This window comes from Rhinolophus sinicus, linkage group LG11 (assembly GCF_036562045.2).
Source record: "Rhinolophus sinicus isolate RSC01 linkage group LG11, ASM3656204v1, whole genome shotgun sequence".
Taxonomy (NCBI): domain Eukaryota; kingdom Metazoa; phylum Chordata; class Mammalia; order Chiroptera; family Rhinolophidae; genus Rhinolophus; species Rhinolophus sinicus.
This window is the reverse complement of record NC_133760.1, coordinates 75,320,130-75,342,169: the sequence shown is the minus strand read 5'-3', so window position 1 is coordinate 75,342,169 and position 22,040 is coordinate 75,320,130. Positions and strand designations below refer to the sequence as shown.

At 39.6% G+C, this 22,040-nt stretch overlaps 1 protein-coding gene across 3 annotated transcripts in view; it reads right to left on the bottom strand.

Moving 5' to 3' along the window:
• Window positions 1-4,936: 4,936 nt before the first annotated feature.
• CTTNBP2 (cortactin binding protein 2) overlaps window positions 4,937-22,040 on the bottom strand; it is a 134,667-nt gene continuing 117,563 nt past the window's right edge. For all 3 annotated transcript variants that reach the window (XM_074315676.1, XM_019743209.2, XM_074315677.1), the window contains 6 exons: window positions 19,881-20,086; window positions 19,340-19,525; window positions 14,811-14,874; window positions 13,444-13,576; window positions 11,830-11,931; window positions 4,937-5,941 (listed from right to left, as the gene is read on the bottom strand). In XM_074315676.1, the coding sequence (XP_074171777.1) occupies window positions 5,696-5,941; window positions 11,830-11,931; window positions 13,444-13,576; window positions 14,811-14,874; window positions 19,340-19,525; window positions 19,881-20,086 (937 nt within the window). In that variant the 3' untranslated portion in view covers window positions 4,937-5,695. The remainder of the gene's footprint in view (window positions 5,942-11,829; window positions 11,932-13,443; window positions 13,577-14,810; window positions 14,875-19,339; window positions 19,526-19,880; window positions 20,087-22,040) is intronic.

Genomic DNA, 22,040 nt, shown 5'->3' with positions numbered 1-22,040 from the left:
CTTTCCTTCTTACAAAACTTTGTCATACACGGCATGCTGTGGTAGGAAGTTGTATTACTCAGGACTTCCCGTCACAAGGAGACAGAAGTCTGATCACAGCGACTTAAGAGAAAGGGGGAGTTTGTTGGCTCATGGGAACCCGGGGTTCCTTGGGTATTGACAAATCTAGGTGTTCAAACCCTATTATAAAGGCTCAGCCTTCTTCTTTCTAACTGCTTTTGTGTTGATTCTATTTGAAAGGAGGCTTGCTCCTTGAGGTGACAAGGTGGCTGCCAGCAGCTCCAGATGAACGATCTTTCCTTGGTGGTGGGAAGAGTGCCTCTACTTGGCACCTGAAGCACGGCCCTAGAATTGAGTGTCTTTGGCTCTGATTGGTCCGGCCTGGGTCACATGCCAACTCTTGCAGCTGGGGAGGGAGTCAGCTCTGCCTGCTTCTCTTGACAGAGAAAGGAAGGAATTGTTTCCCCTGGAAAATCCAGTGTAGTTTAGGGGATGGATTCGGGCCAGGTAAAAACGAAAGATCATGATTAAACAGGGTGGCAGCATGAGTCATACAATCTGGGCTTTAGTCTAATTTGCACTAAGTTGTTTTATTACCTGAAGCAAATCACTTAATTTCTCTGGGCCTAGGTTCTCCGTTCTGTAAAATTTCAGACTTGTATTAAAAGTCCTCAGAGGTTTCTCTTAGTCTAAAATTCTAATTCAGCTAGATATTTTGGTATAAAAAAGGCCTGGTTCCATCTGATTTTCTTTGATAGAATCAATACAATAACTCACTGAATAGTGATACATCCTACAGCGGATGGAGTTCTGTCTGGAGTCATGAGGTTGCGTACTATCTTTGATTCTGAGCACTGTCTAGAAGAGTGAAAGGTTTCTAACTCATTTTTGGACTCTCCGTTCTATTCACAGAAGTTCAAATCCTTATCTATTTTTAGAAGAAGCCATACTGGATATAGGATGCTTCTAGTACCCTATGTTTGTATCTACCCTTCTGGTATTACTTAGAGAAACAATGAATTCTTGTAAATAGCAGAGATCAATTAGGAAAAATGAGACAGAATCAGGTTGCTAGCATAAATGATCCTTCTGATATGCTGCTGAAAAAAAAAAAAAGGAATTATCATGACAAGTTAGGAAGTACACAATTGAGCTGGAGAAAAGAGTGAGCCCAAAAGAAAGGTCTTAAGATATTTGATGAGTGCCAGGACTAGTAGTCAGCTAGGCAGCGGGGCTAGCTCGAGGCGTGATTGAGAAGACCTGGGAAAGACCTTGGGGTGGGAGGGGAAAAATGCTTCATGTTTGGGTATGGCACATGCATTTTCTCAACTAGAGATTCTTACTTTGGGTGATAAAAGCCTTTTATTTTTACAAGTTTTCAATCAAAATGAAATACCTGAGTGCCCCCTAGATTACTGAGACTTACATATCAACTAAAAATCAGTAATTATGACTATTTTTAGATCAAAACGTGTATGTATTTGCTGTCATTGCCATGTATACCTTGGCTTTTGACTTTGGTAGAGATGCGTCCCTCCTCTGTGGGTTCAAAACAACATCTCTTCAATTTAGGGCAGGCTCTTTCTCAGCTTGGATTTGAACTGCAAGTACTCTGGGCAGGTGGACATTTTTTTACAATGCAAAGGAGGCACCATTTACATGGACTTCGAAATAAATGGTGTCCCCTGAAGCATACGAGGTCAGACAATTAAATTTGCAAACTCATTCTAGAAAAAGTACTACATACCTCATTGCTGAATATCACTACAGTCACCTTCAAAGTACTCCCCTTCAGAAGCTATGCACTGATGGCAGCGCCTAGTCCATCCTTCAAAGCAATTTTGCAACTCTTTCTGGAATGGCCATCGGAGCTGTCGTTGTATTACCCTTGATGTTCTGAATGTCACCAAGATATCTTCCTTTCAATATTTCTTTTATCTTTGGGCAAAGAAAGAAGTCACTGGGGGCCAGATCAGGTGAGTAGGGAGGGTGTTCCAATCCAGTTATTTGTTTACTGGCTAAAAACTCCCTCACAGACAGTGCTGTGTGAGCTGGTGCATTGTCGTGATGCAGGAGCCATGAATTGTTGGTGAAGAGTTCAGGTTGTTTTCATCTAACTTTTTCATGCAGTCTTTTCAGTACTTCCAAATAGCAAACTTACATAACTGTTTGTCAAGTTGGTACAAATTCCTAATGAATAATCCCTCTGATATCAAAAAAAGGTTAGCTACATCGTTGCAACAAGTTCATGAACTTAATTGTCAGACCTCATACGTCTGTTGGTGTCTCTTTTAAAGGCCCTTAAACGGCTAGACTCTACAATATACAGGTTGGCTATTCCCAAGAAGAAATGGGGCTTGATTTGAAATTAAAAAGCAGGCATTTCATTTCAGTTCTACCACAAAGTACTGGATGCTGCCATGAACCTGGGCCTTAGTTTTGAAAAGTCGAAAGTGGTTTTTAAGTACATTAGTCAAGGAAGGCGTGAGAAAGAACAAAATAATGATGCCTTGGCAATACAAATGCTCCAGTGAGTGGGGGAGATGGAACTTAACAGGGTGTAGGCTTCACTAAAATAAACACACAAACACCACAAGACTTTCATGACTGACATGACTGCTGAGTTGTGAACACTATATAAAGGATTAGTTGGTACAGTAATGCTCTTCAAGTTCATCAGATAAACATCAAGTTTAACAGGAAAGGTACTTAATGTATGAGCATTTACAGGATGAAGTATAAATTAGTATTTAGCACCTCAAAGATGATGATGGAGTTGTGGTCACCCCACAGTCAGTTATTTTGTTTGTTTTGTTTTTGTTCTTCTATGATCAGTCTACTCCATATAATGACTCCAGGAGTTCTACATTTTTACAAGAAAGGCATGTAGATAGCTATTTTGGTGGCAGTGGTGGTAAAATCTTATAGCTTTTCTTGAGAGGAATCTGGACTGAACTGGGGTTCCTGATTAGACTAGGAGACCACCATCATATCATCGTATATTTATCTGTTCTTGTCAAACATTTATATATATATTATAGTACAACTATTTATCAGCACTAATAACTGGAGGTGAAAAGAAATGAGTAAGGCACGAATGGCCTTTGCCCTCAAGTAGCTAACAGAGTACCTTCTGTTTGGTTAGTATTACATATTTGGCACATTTTTTCCCCCTCAGTTACTGGACTCAGCCAGGATGAGCCGGATGAGATGTCTTGCCAAAACTGCAGCCTTCAGCCTGTGTTTCTTCTCTGTCTTCTCCACTTTTCTAGCTTTTGGTCCATTTTTCCTTGGCTTTGTTTCTCCTCACTCACTTTCTCTTTCAGTAAGTTGTCTTTCACGGCTCCATTCCAACACCATGCACCCGGGGCATCTTAATGTGAAGGACCTCGTTTCCTTTGTTGTAGCTGACGGACTTCTTTCTAACTAAATGTAGAGATTCTGATTCCATCTCTGAGTATCCAGCTGAGGGGCGGGGGGAAACTAATCTGAGAGTGAGATACTCAATAAATTATAGAAAGGAAGATTTCTGGAGTTAGAAGTTACTTTTGTTCCAAGTCAAAACCCTAGGGTCACGGAAGTGGTGTCACAAGGTCAGTGTTGCAGAACACTCAAGGGTAGAACAAGAAGGTTTATTTCTTCAGTTCCTGTGCTCTATTTGCCCCAATGTATCAGTTTATTAACAGTTCAGAAAGGAAGAGAGGGGCAGGAGCGTCTCATCTCGCCTCTCAAATGTCACGCACAGGTGTTACATATTACTCTAGTTCCTATGTCATTGCTCACATAGAATGACCCATGAGTAAGTCTCTACCTGTATGTTCAAAGCCCCAGATCTAAATGCCCTCTTTATAGACATTTTGCAGTTTGCCATCCAATTATAAAAAGTGCCACCTGCTGAATTTTACTGATGAGTCAAAGCTGCGTGGTCCTCTGAATAATGTATTCCAATTTGGTTTTGTTTTCTCTGGTCCTTCGTACACTAATGGGATCTTTATCTTCAGAAAAGCTGCTGATATAAAGTACAGTGTTTGCTCACTATCAGCAATTGATGCAACCTAAGCCGGTGTATGGAAGCAGGAGGAAATATGCAGCAGAGCCACCTGAATCTAGGCATCTTGGTCTATGGTTCTGAGAACAGTTTTGTTCCCAAGATTAGTGTCTTTCTCTAAAAACACTTGAGAGTATCAAATATCACCAGGGCACCATGAATTTGATTCCTGCTCAAAGGAGTCAGTGTGTTCAAGCCTAAGACTATTTCCTCCCGCCTCTTCCACTCACCCATGCTGTCCCTTGCTCTGATCACCGCCCCACCCCCCATCTCACTGCACTTCCCCATATGTGAGGTGAGGACTCACCCTGCACAGGGAAAGCCCAGGCAGGATGCTGACACGTGTTAGAACCGAGTTCTTCCAGGATAGATCGTCCTCTCCTTCACCCTTTGTGGCATAATCTTGACTAGTTTGTTTTTAAAAAATACTTGCAGACATTCTTGTAAAGTTTCATACAGTATCAACGCACCTGTATGTACTTCAGTGTAAACCCTGACCACGAAAGGGCTTTCAATACTCTTAGACAAGTAAATGATTCTTGGTCGTAGATCAAACCTTTTTGGGGATATCTACTCCACTTAGATGTTTGTTTTATTTTTATTTAAACCATCTAACAAGGGCGGGTCTTTCTGTGAACAGCTAGTGAAATACCAACATGTAGGAAACATTTTATGAATGTCCCTAAATTGAATACAAATCTCTGTTGCAGGGATAAAGTACTAACAGCTATAGATAGAAACTACAGCAAAATTATTTCACTAATTCAATATTTTATTTGATGTCAAGGCATCTTAACTTTGAGTTGTATAAGAGTAATCTCATTAGTAATTTTAGAAGAAACAGTTCTAGAAAATATCAATTTATTATTATCAGTTGTGCTACTAGAATTAAATTGAAGAGGGAGTTAACTCTGAATTTATTGAAGCATTTGCACAGTTCTTTCTTATATCCACTTAGGTACAAAACTTTTGTAAAAAAGATAACATTTTATTGCATTATATACTTTTATATATTAGTCACAATGCAAACTCATAAGCATAAATATACGTGATGCAACCAATCAGCAATGTAACCATTAAAATATTTAAAATGTAAAACTAGAATTTAACAGGCAAAATACTTAATATGGCTTTTAATGGAAAGTAACTGTTTAGAAATGATTAATTATTGCCTCATTGTAGTCATTCCTCATCGAGTGAACAGAAAATTATGATCCCCATTTAAAATGGTGCATTTTATCTAAACCAACATTGTACACATTTTGTGACATGTAGTATGCAGTATGATTCATGGGCTTTCCTAAATATATACATATGTACATATGTATAGATATACAGTACACAGGCAGTTCTGTTTTAACACCCCTGAACATGTTGATTAAAACTATTACAGTATTTCTATTATAAAACTACTTGAAAAGTTGGCATCATTTCTTGGTATTGAAGTTCAATCCTACAGAATTGAAAAAAAACACAAAAAAACAAAATGTTGGTTATAAATACATTCTTTACAAAAAATTGAATAGTGGTCCCGCACTCATACTTTATATTACAGTGAAACATTTTATTCATTTAAAGGTATGTACATCTTGTTGTCCTTGGTTTCTGTGTGCAATATACAGAAGAGTGAGAATATTGTAGGCAGGCCTATTTGTTAGGTTTTTCTACTTGTTCATTTTTGTGTAAGTTCCAAATCTCTTCTTTTGAGTTGTTGTTTATTTCTATTTGCCTTGTATTACTGCTGCTGCTGCTTCTTTTGGTGTTCTGGGAACACTGGGTGGCTCTACTTTGAGGAACAGGAAGGAAAGATTTAACTCTTGAAACACCCGACTCAGTCTTGGATTTACTGTCGCTGCATTTGGTAGTTTGATGGCTGCTGAGAGGACTGACCTCCTGCAAGAGTAAAGAAAAGAATGTTTTCACATCTGACACTGTTACCAACTTCTGTTATCAGTCCTAACTCTTCCTCCTCCTCTTCTCTCTCTCTACCTCCGAGCACCCATGTAGGTTTCTCCCTAAATGAAGTTCTCATGAAAAGACACAAAAGACAATGGAGAGGGAAAACTAACAATTAACTTCCTATGGACTCACTGCCTGATTTTCATTAGGCCTTTTGTGGGGTCACAAAAGTGCGAGACACAGGAGTCAGAGACTCAAGTGCCGAAAGTCTGGGATCTCTCACCCAGGGGAGGAGCTTCACGGAAATCATCAAATTGGACCAACGACTTGTAGGCAGCTGCACAAATCAGCTGTATCACGTTGGGGAAGTCACCTAACTTCTGCTTGCAGATCCGTAAACTAAAAATTGGACTATTACTCAATAATCAACAAATGCTTTGGAGCATTGACCGGGCAGCGTGGTGCTGGACTGGGTGCCTGGCATTTCGCAGACAGCGTGAGAGCGAAGGTCCTCGCTCTAATGGGCTCACCAGTGACTTAAGGCTCCAGCAGTTCTGTGAGGAGGTGGCTCACGAGCTTCCTCACTGGAAACCACACACTCACTGGAAACCTCACTTTTGTAGTGTGTGTCTCCGAACTCTTATGAGCACTTGGTCCGTGTTTCTCATTTTGCTCGAGGAAATTGAGAGCTGGACAGGCAGGGTGATCTGCCCACAGTCCCAGAGTGACCGGGTATGGTATAGAATAATATAATATAATATAATATAATATAATATAATATAATATAATATAATATAATATAATATAATATAATAAATATAATACCGGGTATTATATCATATCATATCACACCATATCATATCATATATATGCCAGGTCTTATATTAATTTTTGCTCCAAAAGGCGCATTACAGCTGATTGTCCAGCTAGGTCTTACTTTCAGGGAAACACAGTAAGTGAGCTGCTCCCAATGCCTTTGAAGCAGTGGACATTGATTATTTTCCCTCTTTTTAAATTTAAGAACAACGCAACCAAACAGCAGTTTTACCTTTAAAATATTTAAAATGTAAAATTAGAATTTAACAGGCAAAATGCTTAATATGGTTTGTAATGGAAAGTAACTGTTTGGCCTCAGCTGGCACTTGGATTCTCCTGGGTGTCTTCTTCAATCTGTAAAATGTGACTTAGTCATGGGCCAAGTAGGGCCAATCTCACCTTGTTATTTGATCTAAGACACCAGAGCATTCACACACACATGCATTCAGAAGACGTGGCACATTATCACAGCGACGACAGTTAGCAGGTATACGGGATCCGTCAGCCGTGGAGGTGGATGTAACTACAAATAATGTTGCCATGCTTGTTGACATCCCTTTGGAAATCTACAGGGGCAATGCCAAGGCCCCCACAGGAAGGCGACACAAAGTGTGTTGTTTGCTAACCCACCCCTTCATCTGCATCCCAGGGGCCGTGGCTGTGCATCTTTGTGTTCCGGGGCAGGATGCTCACAGGAAGTGAAGTAACAAGAAGCACCCCCAACAGCTAAAATGCGGCAGGGGTGTTGAGGCTGGGTGTGGAGATGGGGTGCTGAGTCAGCCCCTGAAGGCGTGAGGGTACACGGGGGAGGTTGGTGAGAGCTGTAAAGTCACTGGCTTAGTGCAGGCAATTCAGTTCAAGGCCGTGAGTGTGAGAATCAGGCAGGGGACGGACGCTAAGGGTGACATTCCTGACGGGGTGGCAGCCAAGCACAAGTTCTAAAATGTTTCCCCGAAGCCGAGAAGTTCCAGAGCCTGGGACTAGCAGAGTTAAAAGTGTTTAAGGCTTCCTGAGCTGAAACCCAAGAGTTCTCTCTATGAAACATGTAAGGTTATTATCAATGTAGTTGTGCATATGAAGCTCAGAGACAGCCTCCAGTTGGTACAGAAAGTCACTGCCAATATAAACAGCCTTGAAGAAACAGTTAAATCAGAGCAATTCATTCATTCATTGATTCATTGATTCATTGATTCATTGATTCATTCATTCATTCATTCATTCATTCAACACTGAGCATCTGCTGGAAGCTAGTAGGATGCTACAATCTCTGCTCTCCAGAGGGGAAAGCAGGGGGCAGAAAGTAAAGGCAAACACTGTAGGGAAGATGCCACTGGAGATGGCTCTTTAAGGACACATAGGACTGCCAGCCAAAGAGGGGAGAAGGCTCCATGGAAAGGAGAAAGTGTAAAGACAGACACGGGCAAGGGTGGGGTGCGGTGTGAGAATAATAAATGACACATAACAAAAGGTTACACGAAGGTGTATCACCCCTGTAAAGATACATTTGGAAAGAAGGGAATGGGGTGGAAAAGAATGAGGGTGACAGGTCAGAGCTGTTTTAGAGCCATGGGTCTAAGCTCCAGCTGCCCGGGAGCTTTAAAAACCCCATGTCTAGGTGGCACCTCAGACTAGTTACATCAGAACCTGTAAGGATATGGTTGAGGCATCGGGGTTAAAAAAAAATTTTTTTAAATCTTCAAGTGGATTTAATTATGCAACCAAAGATGAGAACATTTGCTTTAGGGGAATAATATACATTTTCATGAGAATATTTAAAACATAATAAAAAGAACAGATACTAATTTTATATATAGTATAATATACATACATACACACACATATATATATACTACATATATATATACACACACACATATATACATACATACCAGGGGTGCCAGAAAAATGACAAGTGGACACTTTGGTCAGCGTTGCTCAAGCAGTAGTTCGCCGTAATCAGAAGTGTCTGGATGTGGATGGTAACCACTTTGAGCACCTCTTGGAGGAGTCAAATGTGACTTGTATTCATCTTTTGTTATCAGTATATATTGAGTATTACAATATTAATACAGTTTTTTCCTTTCTTAAAATGTGTATACATTTTTTTGGCACCATCTGTATATATGAAGGTCTGACAATTAAGTTCGCAAACTTGTTGCAACGAAGTTGCTAACCTTTTTTGATGTCAGAGGGATTATTCATTAGGAATTTATACCAACTGGACAAACAGTGAACCAAATTTACTACTTGGAAGTGCTGGAAAGGCTGTATGAAGAAGTTAGACGACCTGAACTTTTTGCCAACAATTCATGGATCTTGCATCATGACAATGCACCAGCTCACACGGCACTGTCTGTGAGGGAGTTTTAGCCTGTCTGTGAGGCAGTTTTTAGCCAGTAAACAAATGACTGTATTGGAACACCCTCCCTACTCACCTGATCTGGCCCCCAATGACTTCTTTCTTTACCCGAAGATAAAGGAAATATTGAAAGGAAGACATTTTGATGACATTCAGGACATCAAGGGTAATACAATGACAGCTCTGATGGCCATTCCAGTAAAAGAGTTCCAAAATTGGTACGAAGGGTGGACTAGGCGCTGGCATCAGTGCATAGCTTCCCAAGGGGAGTACTTTGAAGGTGACCATAGTGATATTCAGCAATGAGGTATGTAGCACTTCTTCTAGGATGAGTTTGTGAACTTAATTGTCAGACCTCATACATATATATTAGTATCTGCTCTTTCTATTGCTGTGTTAAATATGTGTGTGTATTCTTGCTGATTTTTTATTTTAGAAGGCTGGTGAACATGCCATCCAATTAATAAACCCCACTACATTCCCTTACTGTTGGAGCATTAAGGAGTTATAGTGTGGCTGATGAGGAGAAGGATAATTTACACATTCTGCTCCTTACAATGGATAATGGTGGCTGCCAAGCCTCTCTCTGGCCACACAGGAGAAAGTGCTTTCAACTAGGCCAGAGAGCTCTTACTTCTAAAGGGAATTACTTCCTGATAACAGAAGAAACTTGGCATCTCACCAAGAAATGCTAGCTGAGTTTATCAGAAGGCTAGAAAAGGAATGAGCCTGCCAAGCTTTGAGAAGGTTGTCAAGTGAGTGTTACTTTGCCCTCTGCTGGCAGTTCCTGAGAAAAACACCTCCTAGCCGCAGGAAATCCCTGTAAAAGTGGTCAGTGGACGAAGAAAGATCAGAGCAGGAGGCAGTTGTCCTAACACCCACATCAAATCACACATTGAAACAACTGCATAGTTCTTCTGTAGGAGCCCAGAGAGTGTAAAAGGACCCATGTTTTAAAAGGTTCCTTTAAAATAAAGCTGGCCTGCGCTGCCCAGAACTTACCCACTTTCAGTACTATTTTATGGACAGTAACTTAATTATAACAACCCAATATGGTCACATGACTGAGAAGTAGGGGTGCAAAACAGTCTCCATTAAACATTTAAACAAAGGTCGCTAGTCACTACCAGCCAACGTTTTTATACAGGAAAGAGACCTGGCCCTATGGAGAAAGCGTGGCCCACTGCTCTCTTTCTACCATGTTTCCCCCAAAATAAGACCTAGCCGGACAATCAGTTCTAATATGTCTTTTGAGGCCAAAATTAATAAGAAACGGGTCTTAATATAATATAATAAAATATAATATAATATAATATAATATAATACTGGGTCTTATATTAATTTTTGCTCCAAAAGACACATTAGAGCTGACTGGCTAGGTCTCATTTTCAGGGAAGCACGGTAGACCTTCCCGGCCCCTTCTACTGACGGTCCCACGGGGAATCCTAAGAGTGGTCCTGGAGGCCTAAGAACTGTGCTCTGACAAAGCTCAGGCACAGCTCCTGAACAGTGTTTTCCAGCCGGAAGTCTCAGCAGTTACCCCAGGTCACCTTCCCTTACGTGCTCTCCAAATTGTGCCTTTACTGTCTGCTTCTAAACTGTTCCCAATTGAAGACAAAAAGCAGACATCTGACGGAATGAGCAAGAAAGGTCATGCTCGTGTTCACAGATCCTCAGGTTATATATTTTTATGTGGGACCCAGCCTTGTCAATACCTCCTGGGCCCCACCTTCTTCCCGCAACACACACAGCTCACACATAACTATAAAGAGGTCTGACACATAAGGAAGCAGTGAGAGAGCAGGGGCTGTCAGGTGATCAGATAGGATTAATAATTTAATACTTCACCACACTCACTTTGGAATTTTTCTCTCTGTGCTCCCCCAGGTCACCTGGTGACCTGGCTTTGTAAGCCCCACAGGGGTGGATGAGAACAATGTGTGACCAACAGCTGACATGGCTTAGTGAACAAACCATACATTACTAAATGCCTGTATGAAATCTGCATCCTCACAGAATAACTACTGGGTAAGAAGTAGTTTTATTGTTTCTGCTCACCGAGGAGTACCAGGCTGGGCCATCTCTTGGCACTTATTAACCAGTCCTAGAGGTTATTTCAAGAGGTTAATGACGAAGTCTTTTAGAACCTTGGCTCTTTTATTTGACATTCTGACTTGATTTTAAAGGAAAATCTGTCACTGAAACGTAATGCATGCTTAGGCAAGTTAAGAAACTAACCTAAAAATGAGATTTTTTTTAACATATAAAAGATCTTTATGTTATCACTTCACTCAGCCCTTTGCTGTAATTGATTCCCAGATGCAGGAAATCTCAAATGAAAAACAATACATTTTAAAGTGGAATAACCAAGAAGACAGACGTTACATTATTTCCAGTCTTGGCATACATAAATGAAAATAAATGAAGACCTTTTCAAAAGAAACCCAAATTTTGGAATAAAATTTTCGGTATCAAATAGAAGGAAAACAAGTAATGCTTTTCTGTGTCATTCTTTCAAGCTATAATCCAAACAGTAATCTCTCTAACCTTGATTAACTAATGAACACATTTACAAATTTTGTCCTATTTCTCACTTCACAGCTGTGGTTTAAAAATAACTTTGTGATTCACACTGAAAGAAGACTTGGGAAGTCAATTCCAAAGCAAACCGTCTTTGTCCCATTTCAGGGGGGAAATGGGCACTTACCTTCTCTGACACTGGCATTCTTAGATTATTAACAGTTGCTGAAAATGTAGGGTTGTTTCTTGAACTATCAAACCTCCTTAAATCATCCCTGGAATCAGCAATCTGGAAAATATACAATCCATCAAGTCATGTTTTCACAGTTATGCAGTGACTCACAGAAGGCAGAACTTCAGGGCACGGGAAAACCCTCAGCAGAAGCGTTCTCTTTTCTCTTCTTCCCTGGCCTGCAGGAGCTCCACAGAATATCGAATGTATCGTTCATCCTGTCATGTTCACCTGTCAGACTTGAGGCCTTCAGGTGAACTAACAGCAAATGCTTGAGAAAGTCTCTAAGGGAGTCTATTTAAAATAGGTCAAAAGGGGGTGGCTAGATGGCTCAGTTCAGCGAGAGCTCTGAACAACAGGGCTGCTGGTTCGATTCCCACATGGGCCAGTGAGCTGTGCCCTCCACAACTAGATTGAAGACAACGAGCTGCCACTGAGCTTCTGGAGGGGCAATTGGTTGGCTCAACTGGTTAGAGTGCAAGCTCTCAACACAAGGTTGTCAGTTCAATTCCCGCATGGGATGGTGAGCTACACCCCCTGCAACTAAAGATTGAAAATGGCAATTGGACTTGGAGCTGAGCTCCATAACTAGATTGAAAGACAACAACTTGGAGCTGATGGGCCCTGGAAAAACGCACTGTTCCCCAATAAAATAAAATAAAATTAAAAACAACAACAACAAAATAAAAAGGTCAAAAGAAGATGAGCCCTATAGGAAAAAAAAAAATCACTTGGCAAGAAAAGGAAATAAAAATAAAAATTGCAAAATTTTAATCATTACCTTATTTTTCCAGTGGATAATAAGTATCAGTTCATTTCCAGCAAGGTTAAATAAGACAATCAATTCTGCTTTGTCCTAGAGATTATGAACCATCAAACGTTGAGTCTGTCAGTGGAGTTTACACAACTTATAACTACCTTCTTACACTCCCTTTCAAGTAAAAGGCATCTATTTATCAAGGACGTCTGGTCCAATTTGCTGCAGGTATCAGAGTGCCGAAGAGGTTGAACTTGATTCTGTTAATGCTGTCTTTGAGATTTGGGGTCCCTGATTTCCGTATTTGGATCTCGATTTTCACAGCATGCAGACTATGACCATATCTGCATTATACAGGCCAGTTACTTTTCTAACCTGTAAGGAAAGTGGTTGCTGTTGCTTTCTATGTATCATGAGTCTGCTGCGATGCTCTCACTGACTGAAGACTCACGTGCCCAAGTTAGGAATATGAAAAGTAAAAAAGGAAACTTAAATTGAGGCTTATACAAATGCTGCCTGAATGTGTTGGTGTGATTTGTGCTAATACGATTAACATATGCAATTTTAACTTCAGCTTTTCCAAAGGAGTCTGGAAAAACAAGCTGTGCTTAAATAGAGCTCCCTTATTATATAAATGATATTTTGGAAGAAACAGCTTTTCTAAGTAAGGTAAGGGTTATTCTGAGCTGGAATATTAACCATACTATTCCATAGGGACTTCTTTCAGGGAACAAGTGAGACAGTAGGTCTCCAAGAAGTCTCTCCACTGCTGGGTGGAGCCATTTCACATCCTCCCCATTTGCACTGCTTACCTTGCTTATATCAGATTCGGATTTGCTGGAGCACATACTCTGAAGTTCCTTGATAAGGTCAGCTTCATCGTCCGAACCCAGATAGAGTCTTTGATCCAAGGTCAATGTCGATGATAGATCATTCTCTAAAGACCTAACACAACGTTCAGAACAGAGTTTTTCAAAGTGAAAGCCACAGTCCAATTCCCAATATGGAAATCTAGATACTGTACCTTGTTTTGGGATTTGGTGTGGGGTACAGAAATTGTTTTTAAAACCCTTTAAAGAAGTTCAAAATGTCATTTAACACAACAACCCACTCTCATAGGATTTTGATAACTCCCACTCAAAATTCTCAATAGAATACAATTTTATTCACAAATAAATCCGCTTTGACTTATAACATTTCAGGCTCCTTACTCTTTCTTCCCTTTTCTTCTCTGTCTCCAAGGCTAGCTAAAACTAAGACACTAAACACTGTATGTAGGGGGCAGTGTGATACTATGGAACAAATATGAATTTCAGACTGGGCTCTAACACTTACTAGCAATACGGACATGGGTCCGGTTTGTTTGTTTGTTTGTTTGTTTGTTTTTTGCCTCCTTAACACCTCAGTCTCTGGGCTGTATTCCTTATACCTGCATTACAGTCACTGGGAAAATTACATAGGCTGTTGTGCATAATGGATGTAGTGGTGGCGCTGTCAGAAAGAGGCACATGACGCACTTTGCTTTATCTCCCTTCTCTCTCCACCTTCTCTGCTCCTGTAATTCTGTGAACCAGGGGAGAGGGGCCTAAATGTTACCTGCCAAGTGACAGGGCACACAATTTACTAGGCTACAGTGGGGAGCTATTTGCAAACTGCTCGAACATTTCTAGTCAATGATTAACCAAATCATTCTTTATACCTCAAAATTTATAAGCTGAAATAATCAACAATTCCCTAAGAGCAACATAAGAAAATAAATAAAATTATCACTTTAAACATTTAGCATCTAAAAACAAATGTCATGGTGTGTTTCTGAAATCTAGCATTAAAAAAATCAGTCATCTAAATCTTCTTTAAAATGCACAAATGCAGGGTTTTATAATATCTTTGGGTCAAATGTAGTAATAATAATAAAGTTTGATAAAAAAAATGAAGCCAATATTTCTAACTTTTTCAACAAACTAAAAACCTTTTCAACAAACTAAAAGAAAAATGGGCTTTATGTTAAGCTTAAGGAACTTTTTTTTAGTTTCATTCATTTATTTGATTTCAGTTTAACACTAGCATTGGCGTGACCTCTATGGCTTTTTAAAAAATTATATCAACAGTATAATAGTTACATAAATAATAATGAGAACATGTATTCTTTGCTCCCAGTTAATCTGAACGGGAAACTTACTTTTGTTTTGACAGAGAAGCATTCCTGTTACAGTTCAGCTGTGATGTAGTCGTATTTCTGATACCTGTTTAAGTAAAAATATAACCATTTCAATAGAATAAATCATCGTCCTGTGCACCTTGAACTCTGTATTTAAAAGAAACAGACTATGGGCTCTGTTGCCCTTTCATATAGTTTTTGGACTGAATCCATCTCTTGAGGGGTTTTTCCTTGGGGCAGTGGCTCTGGCCGTAGCTTCCTACATGGCCATTGTGTGTGTGCAGGGGTCCCTTCTGTTAGTTAACAGAAGTCAGTATAACTAACACCACCTGAGGCTCACTTCAGGATCCTGAATTTTTCTTCTATCAATGGCCCCTCTTCTCAAGCCCCCATATCCTAAGCTTTTGTTCTCAAATAATCTTAGAGGAGTTTACCATCTGCCTTCCTCTATCGTTGCCTTCTAGCACTGACCATGTGTGTTTGAAGTGTGGCCCCCATACTGTATCAGTGTGTGTGGCCCCCATACTGTACGAGGTCAGACAATGAAGTTTGCGAACTCATCCTAGAAAAAGTGCTACATACCTCATTGCTGAGTATCACTATGGTCACCTTTGAAGTACTCCCCTTGGGAAGCTATGCACCGACACCAGCGCTTTGTCCACCCTTCAAAGCAGTTCTGGAACTCTTTTTCTGGAATAGCCATCAGAGCTGTCATTGTATTACCCTTGATGTCCTGAATGCCATCAAAATGTCTTCCTTTCAGTATTTCCTTTATCTTCAGGTAAAAAAAGAAGTCATTGGGGGCCAGATCAGGTGAGTAGGGAGGGTGTTCCAATATAGTCATTTGTTTACTGGCTAAAAACTCCCTCACAGACAGTGCCGTGTGAGCTGGTTCATTGTCGTGATGCAAGAGCCGTGAATTGTTGGCAAACAGTTCAGGTCGTCTAACTTTCTCACGCAGCCTTTTCAGCACTTCCAGAGAGTAAACTTGGTTAACTGTTTGTCCAGTTGGTACAAATTTAAAAAGAATATCCCTCTGATATCAAAAAAGGTTAGCAACATCGTTTTGATTCTTGATTTGGACTGACGGAATTTTTTGGTTGTGGAGAATTGGCTGACTTCCATTGTGCTCTTCGCTGCTTTGTTTCAGGGTTGTATTGGTACACCCGTGTTTCATCACCAGTGATAACATAGCCCCAAACATCATCTTGCCTCTCCATAAGGTCTTGGCAAACTTTCTCGACTCCTTTGCTTTTGTTCATTGGTGAGCTCCTTCAGGACCATTTGTGCACACACCTTTCTCATGCCAAGATTTTCAGTTAAGATTTTCCTAACTGTTTCTCTATCAATGCTTACTTGGTCTGCTATGCTTCTCACAGCCAGCCGATGATTTTGATGCACAATTCGACCAATTTTTGCAATCCTTTCATCAGTTCTGCTCATTACTGACCACCCTGACCTCTCTTCATCAGTGATGCATTTGTACACTGCCATTTTCTTTATGGCATTCTCCCCATAAACTTGGACTAACATGTTCCTGATTTGACTCCCATTCTTGCCGACTTTAACAAGAAATTTAATATTTGTTCATTCGTCTAATTCAAGCTCAGACATTCTCGTGATGGCACACAAAAACACGCAACAACAATAACGAACACCTCTCAGCAACACACTGACATATGTCGGCACGAACACAGCGGTGAGACAGTGATGAACGGAGGTTATGAGACCTTACCGAGCCATTTGTACAGTGCTGCCCATGTGAGCGCACGGTGGCAAGTTCACAAACTCAATTGTCAGACCTCGTATCACAGTGTGTGTGGCCCCCAGACTGTGTGGGTAGCATCCGTAGTGCACTTACAGAGATTTATCTTTTAGTTGCTTTGCATACTAAAGAGTGGAAAATATGAACAGTATACAAAAAAGATACAGAATATAAAATACTGGATTGCTTGCTTACAGTAAATATATTGATTTGTATCGGTTATATATACACACAAATGCATAGGTTTGTATGTACTGGTCATGAAATAAAATATATTTCTCACTCTGGGTTATAGTAAAAAACATTTGAGAAAACAATTATAAGCATTTCAGACTCAAAAAAATAATGTCTGTTTTTATAATACACACTAAGTTTTATAAGCTCATTAAAACATTTAGTTGCCTCTGAGTGAATTCTAAAATTGTATGAATATTGCTAGCACAAATTCTCCCTAAAGAATGATTTTGAAAAATAAACTGAATTTAGTATACCCTTATTGAAGACTGATCACAGAGACAATCTCTGTACTATTTTATCTACCCATCCTTTGTCATTGTCAGAAAGCACTGACCAGTGGCTTCTCCTATTTCTGAAAGTTCCTGGGCTTGGGTCCAGTGACCCAGGAACCGATGGCCTGACATCATGCGTTTCTGTATGAGGTCAGGGAGGAAAGAGGCTATGTCCCTACCAGAGTTTATGACCTTCCACAGTGATCTGCATAGAGGTTCCTATTCTGATACATTTTTTTAACAATGCTGTCAAAAAAAACCGCAAATCAACCCAAACATTTTTATAATCCTACCTCAAACACAATTATTGGGAAAATAATTTACTGTTATAAAAAAACATAACTAGAGCGGTATGTCAATCTTTGGTTCTTAATCAGTGGTTCATTCACCTAACCATGAAGTGTGGTTAAAATTCAAGATTCATGAATTTTACTTTGTAACATTCGTTTTTAGATTTTATAAATCTTTACGTTGAAGTCTGTGTAAACTATGGATGCACACAATTTTATTAATTTTTCAAATAAGGTTTCATGTTTCAAGGAATGTCATAATATTGATATTATATCAAATAGCTCAAAACTATGAAATTTAAAATATAAATTTAAAATCATTTATAAAATTCAGTTTTCTGAGTTATTTACATATAGATTTATTTTCATAATATTGCTTGAAATTTATATTCATTTTATTAATTTTGTTTGTCAACTCTGAAATATATACATTGACAATGATTATTGTTTAGGTGAACTTGGAAATGATAGCGAACAGCCTGGATGGGTGTCCACTCATCTGAGTTCTCATGGATTATTACATGTGTCACAGGATTAGAGTGACATGGACTGAAGAAGACACCATTGGAATTGCAAGAAACAAAAACATGGATGGCAGAATCGCATGTTTCCAGGAGTGGGGATTTGGAGCAGGTAGCCAGGGGTTTCTGAAATTCATTTTGTTATCTGTCAATGAAGATAACAGTTCTCATCTGAGACTACCTTTGCGTACTATAAAGGGACAAACAAGTGGGGGATGTAATTCTTGCTACAGACAGTTATCTGGGGAGTCTCTATGCTAAACTGGGGAGCTAATGACTTTATTCTTTGAATCAAACACTCTAACTTTGGGAAGTAATAACAAGATAGTGGGATCAGAATACGTCCTACTGCAAATACATAACACTTATCTTTAAAAAGTATAAGTAAAACTCTCATTTCATTCACTGACTCTCCATTCAGTCATTTAAAAAAGTGGTCACAATTTACTAACACACACTTGGGGTTGTTACAAAACTCTAGCATGAATTAATATGGTTATAAATGAATTAATATGGTTATAAACCACATTACATTTTTATTAGTCGACAAAATACAAGCTAAAGTATGAAAACATATTTATGAACAATAGCATTTTCTTATGTTTTAAAATTTTAGGCATTATATTCTCTTATGTAGCAACCCCACTGCTGTGAAGTTGGCATAAAATTACACAACACAGAAAGCGCTGGAGGTGGCTCCTTAAGACATAAAATTAATTACATGCATCAGATCAGAAATTCCAAATGCATGTGAGGTTGGAATATGTTCATTCTTACTCAAAAATGGATTTCCGTTAAGGAGGACATTTATAATTTGTATAATTGATTGTCCTGTTATCAAAATCAAAAGAAATAGGTCTAACACCAGAGACAGGTGTGTTGTCTTCTTCGTTAGAATGAAAACTTACACATTTCTTTTTTTACAAATGATGTCTCGTTATACAGAATCTGTTTAATGCTCTATTAGAATGGGGACTCTCTGAGGGCAGGGATTGTTGCTGTTTCCCCTGCTCTATTCCCATTGCCTAGAATAGAACCTGGCACACGGTATACACCGCACATGAAAAAGAAATATGTAAAACTGACTTACTTTTAAAGGCTTTAACTGGTATCAAATCTGTCTGTACACATACTTTTAAAAATTCAAGGTTGGCTTAGGGGGGACACATAAATTGCACTAAGATATGCCAAAGTGCAATTATTATGTTATGTAAATTTAATTGTGGACACCCCAAAAATTTAATAAAAATGATTTGACATGGTAAAGATATAGTTTAGAATTCTAGTATGAAAGATTATTTTTCAGGTGGGTACTCCCAAATATTTTTGTAAATGTACCTACTACATATATTTTATTCCATGAAAATGTTCTTTGAAATACTAATAATTCTGTTGAACACATAGTAATAAAAATAAAAGCACATCTGAGTTCAGAAACCAGATCCTGAGTGCCCGCCCCTCTTACCTTCCTCACTCAGGTCCGGCTTACTCCAGGTGGGTGAAGAGAAATGGCCAGACTTTTTGCGAGGACTCGTGCTCACCTTTCGCCAGGCACCATTCTCTCCTTTCTTCTTGCTACAACAGTTGTAACTTGAAACTATGGATAAAGGGAAACTTCCTCCTTTGAAATCAGCTGTATGCTGGTCTAGCTCTGAAACAACACACACCACACGTTGCCAGAAAATAGGCAGTGATAATGCAGTTTCATAGAATAAAGCAAAATATACTTCCAATTCTCAAAGAAATACTCTTCAAAATCACAGGCGTGCTTCATACCCAAGCAAGAGCTTTGTGAACAAGAAAACTTTCCTTGGAGGTCTAAAATTTAAACTGAGCCCAAAATGAAAAAACAGAGACAATTCTAGAGCAATGGTGTGCAATGTCCACTGACGTGGACATAATTTCTGTAGTTATAAAGAGAGAAGAAAGAGTTCCCTAATAACAAATCCACACAGGTGTTGTGTGCACACTTGGCTTTTCTCTCCACCCAGAGGGAACCCACATACCTGCTCTCGGGAGGGGACAGCCATGCAGGACAGCTTTATTGAGCAATATGCTGAGAGCTGCCTTAACCACAGCCTGCTGTCCTTGGCTAGGGGTTTTCTTCGCAGTTGTTTGTGCAAGGCCAGCGTGTCTTTTCACAGAGGCTCTTGACAAAATTGCTTCTTGAACTCTGGGTGCAATGACAGCGTTCCACAGCTTACACATCCACCTTGCAAGAGAGGGGTGAGCACATGGTTAGGACCAGGCCTCTCACAAATTATGTACCATTCTACAAAGGACAGTCTGAAGACCGTGGGAAAAACGTGTTTCTATAGATATGCTACCTTTCTTGGGGAGTTTTGGAACAAGTGACATTATCGAACCCCAAAGTCGTTTGACTTTTCCTCAAAAATACAACGTATTTCAAATGAAACTGACTGCTTGCATGTCCCTCTTCTTTTACTTTATAAGATCCTTGAGAGCAGGAATCAATGTTTGAGTGTGTGTTGGATGAGCACATGAATAAAATACATGGAAAGGAGGTAAATTTACAGACAGGAGTCTGGAAAATAGATTTCCTGAAAGTCTGTGTCTAAATAGCCTGAACTTATTTACCACATTTCCTTAATAACACACACATATATTTTAACATTTCTGGAACTGGGATACCTCTAACAATCACTGGCAAATTAAATATGCCTGCCCCAAGGCTCAGTGTCCACAGGGGAGGGCTCAGCCATGCAGAAATGGACAGGTAAACCAGCTGTTGCCTCAGCCGGACCTCTGCATTCACAGCTGTAGCAGCAGGACTTCTACTCAAGTTTGGAGTATACTGTACCAATCAAAATTCCTTTAAAAAAGATTACATTTTGTTGTAGCATTAAAAAACAGTTAATGAGATTAAAGGCTACAGAGACAAGACCACATCTCCCAGAATGGGAAAGTTTCAAAGCTATCAGTGGCATAAACCTTTCAAGACTGTTAAAACTTTTACCCAGGTGTCAAGCATCTATCTGTTGTAAGCTTCTCTGTTTCTGTCTAGTGATACGTAATTCAAGAAAAAAAAAAAAACAACAACAACAAAAAAACACACAAAACTACAACAGAGAATATAGAAAAAAAATCCACTATTCTACAACAGGAGCCACTTGCACAGTTACTTCTAAAAGTGCCAAAGGGGTCAAGATGGTGAGCATTGTTTTTTTGTTTGTTTGTTTTTTAAAAAACAGTTCCTTAATATGGCTGGTGGGAGACAATTCTCCATGACATTCTGTACATCTTAAGTCAGCTTTTGTTCTGAACTAACTTTGCAAGGCTGTTAGGAGAGAGCAAGCAGCCTAGGTAGATAGAGACAGTGTCTCCTGGAGCAGAGTGCAGATGTGTTTCCTGACCAGGAGAGTGAAAGTAATGTCTCTTCCACAGCAAAGGGGGAGCAGACCCGACAGCACCCTCTTTAGAAGCCTGGGGATACCCAAGCTCAGAGTTACACAGCTGTGATCAAAGCCTGATCCACCTGGGTCGCTGGGCATTTCCCCAGCGACCCGAGGAGCTAAGGGAACCAATGCGAATTTGAAGCTTGGGCTGCGGCTGTGCGGGGCATACTCGGTCCTTGGCTGCTGACCCAGCACCTGGACCTGTGGCAGGCTCACTTGTCAGCTTGCAAAGAGGGTAAAAATCTTAGAGTTCTTGACAATGACTGTGCTCCGGATAGGAAAGGCCAAAATTGGCTCCTAAGATGCCTGAGACTCTGGGTGTGAAAAGGCTTAAATTTAATGATAACAATGATGATAAAGAAGGGCTAATTACATGAATAAATGTGTTTCTGCTCTATAGCAAGAAAATGCTGTGCATATTTTAACATAGTAATTCTTCCTTCCCCTCAATCAGCTGTTATTAAATTAACAGTTTGTCTTACAATAGAGAAGATATATTATTTGCATCCCCTGCTTACCAAAATGGATTTCTGCCCAAGATGCCACAAACTGCAGAATCGAAGCTAACAGTTAATCACAAAACCCTTACTAAGCTGGATTGTGACAGATTGTTTTCCTCCTTTCAATTTCCTCCTGATTTTCTATTTCATTAACCTTACTGTTTACATGTCTGTTCTCATAAACTGCTACAAAGGAAAACATAGCAAGTACATAAGTCTCGTTAATAATGGAGAAATATTTTTAATTCAT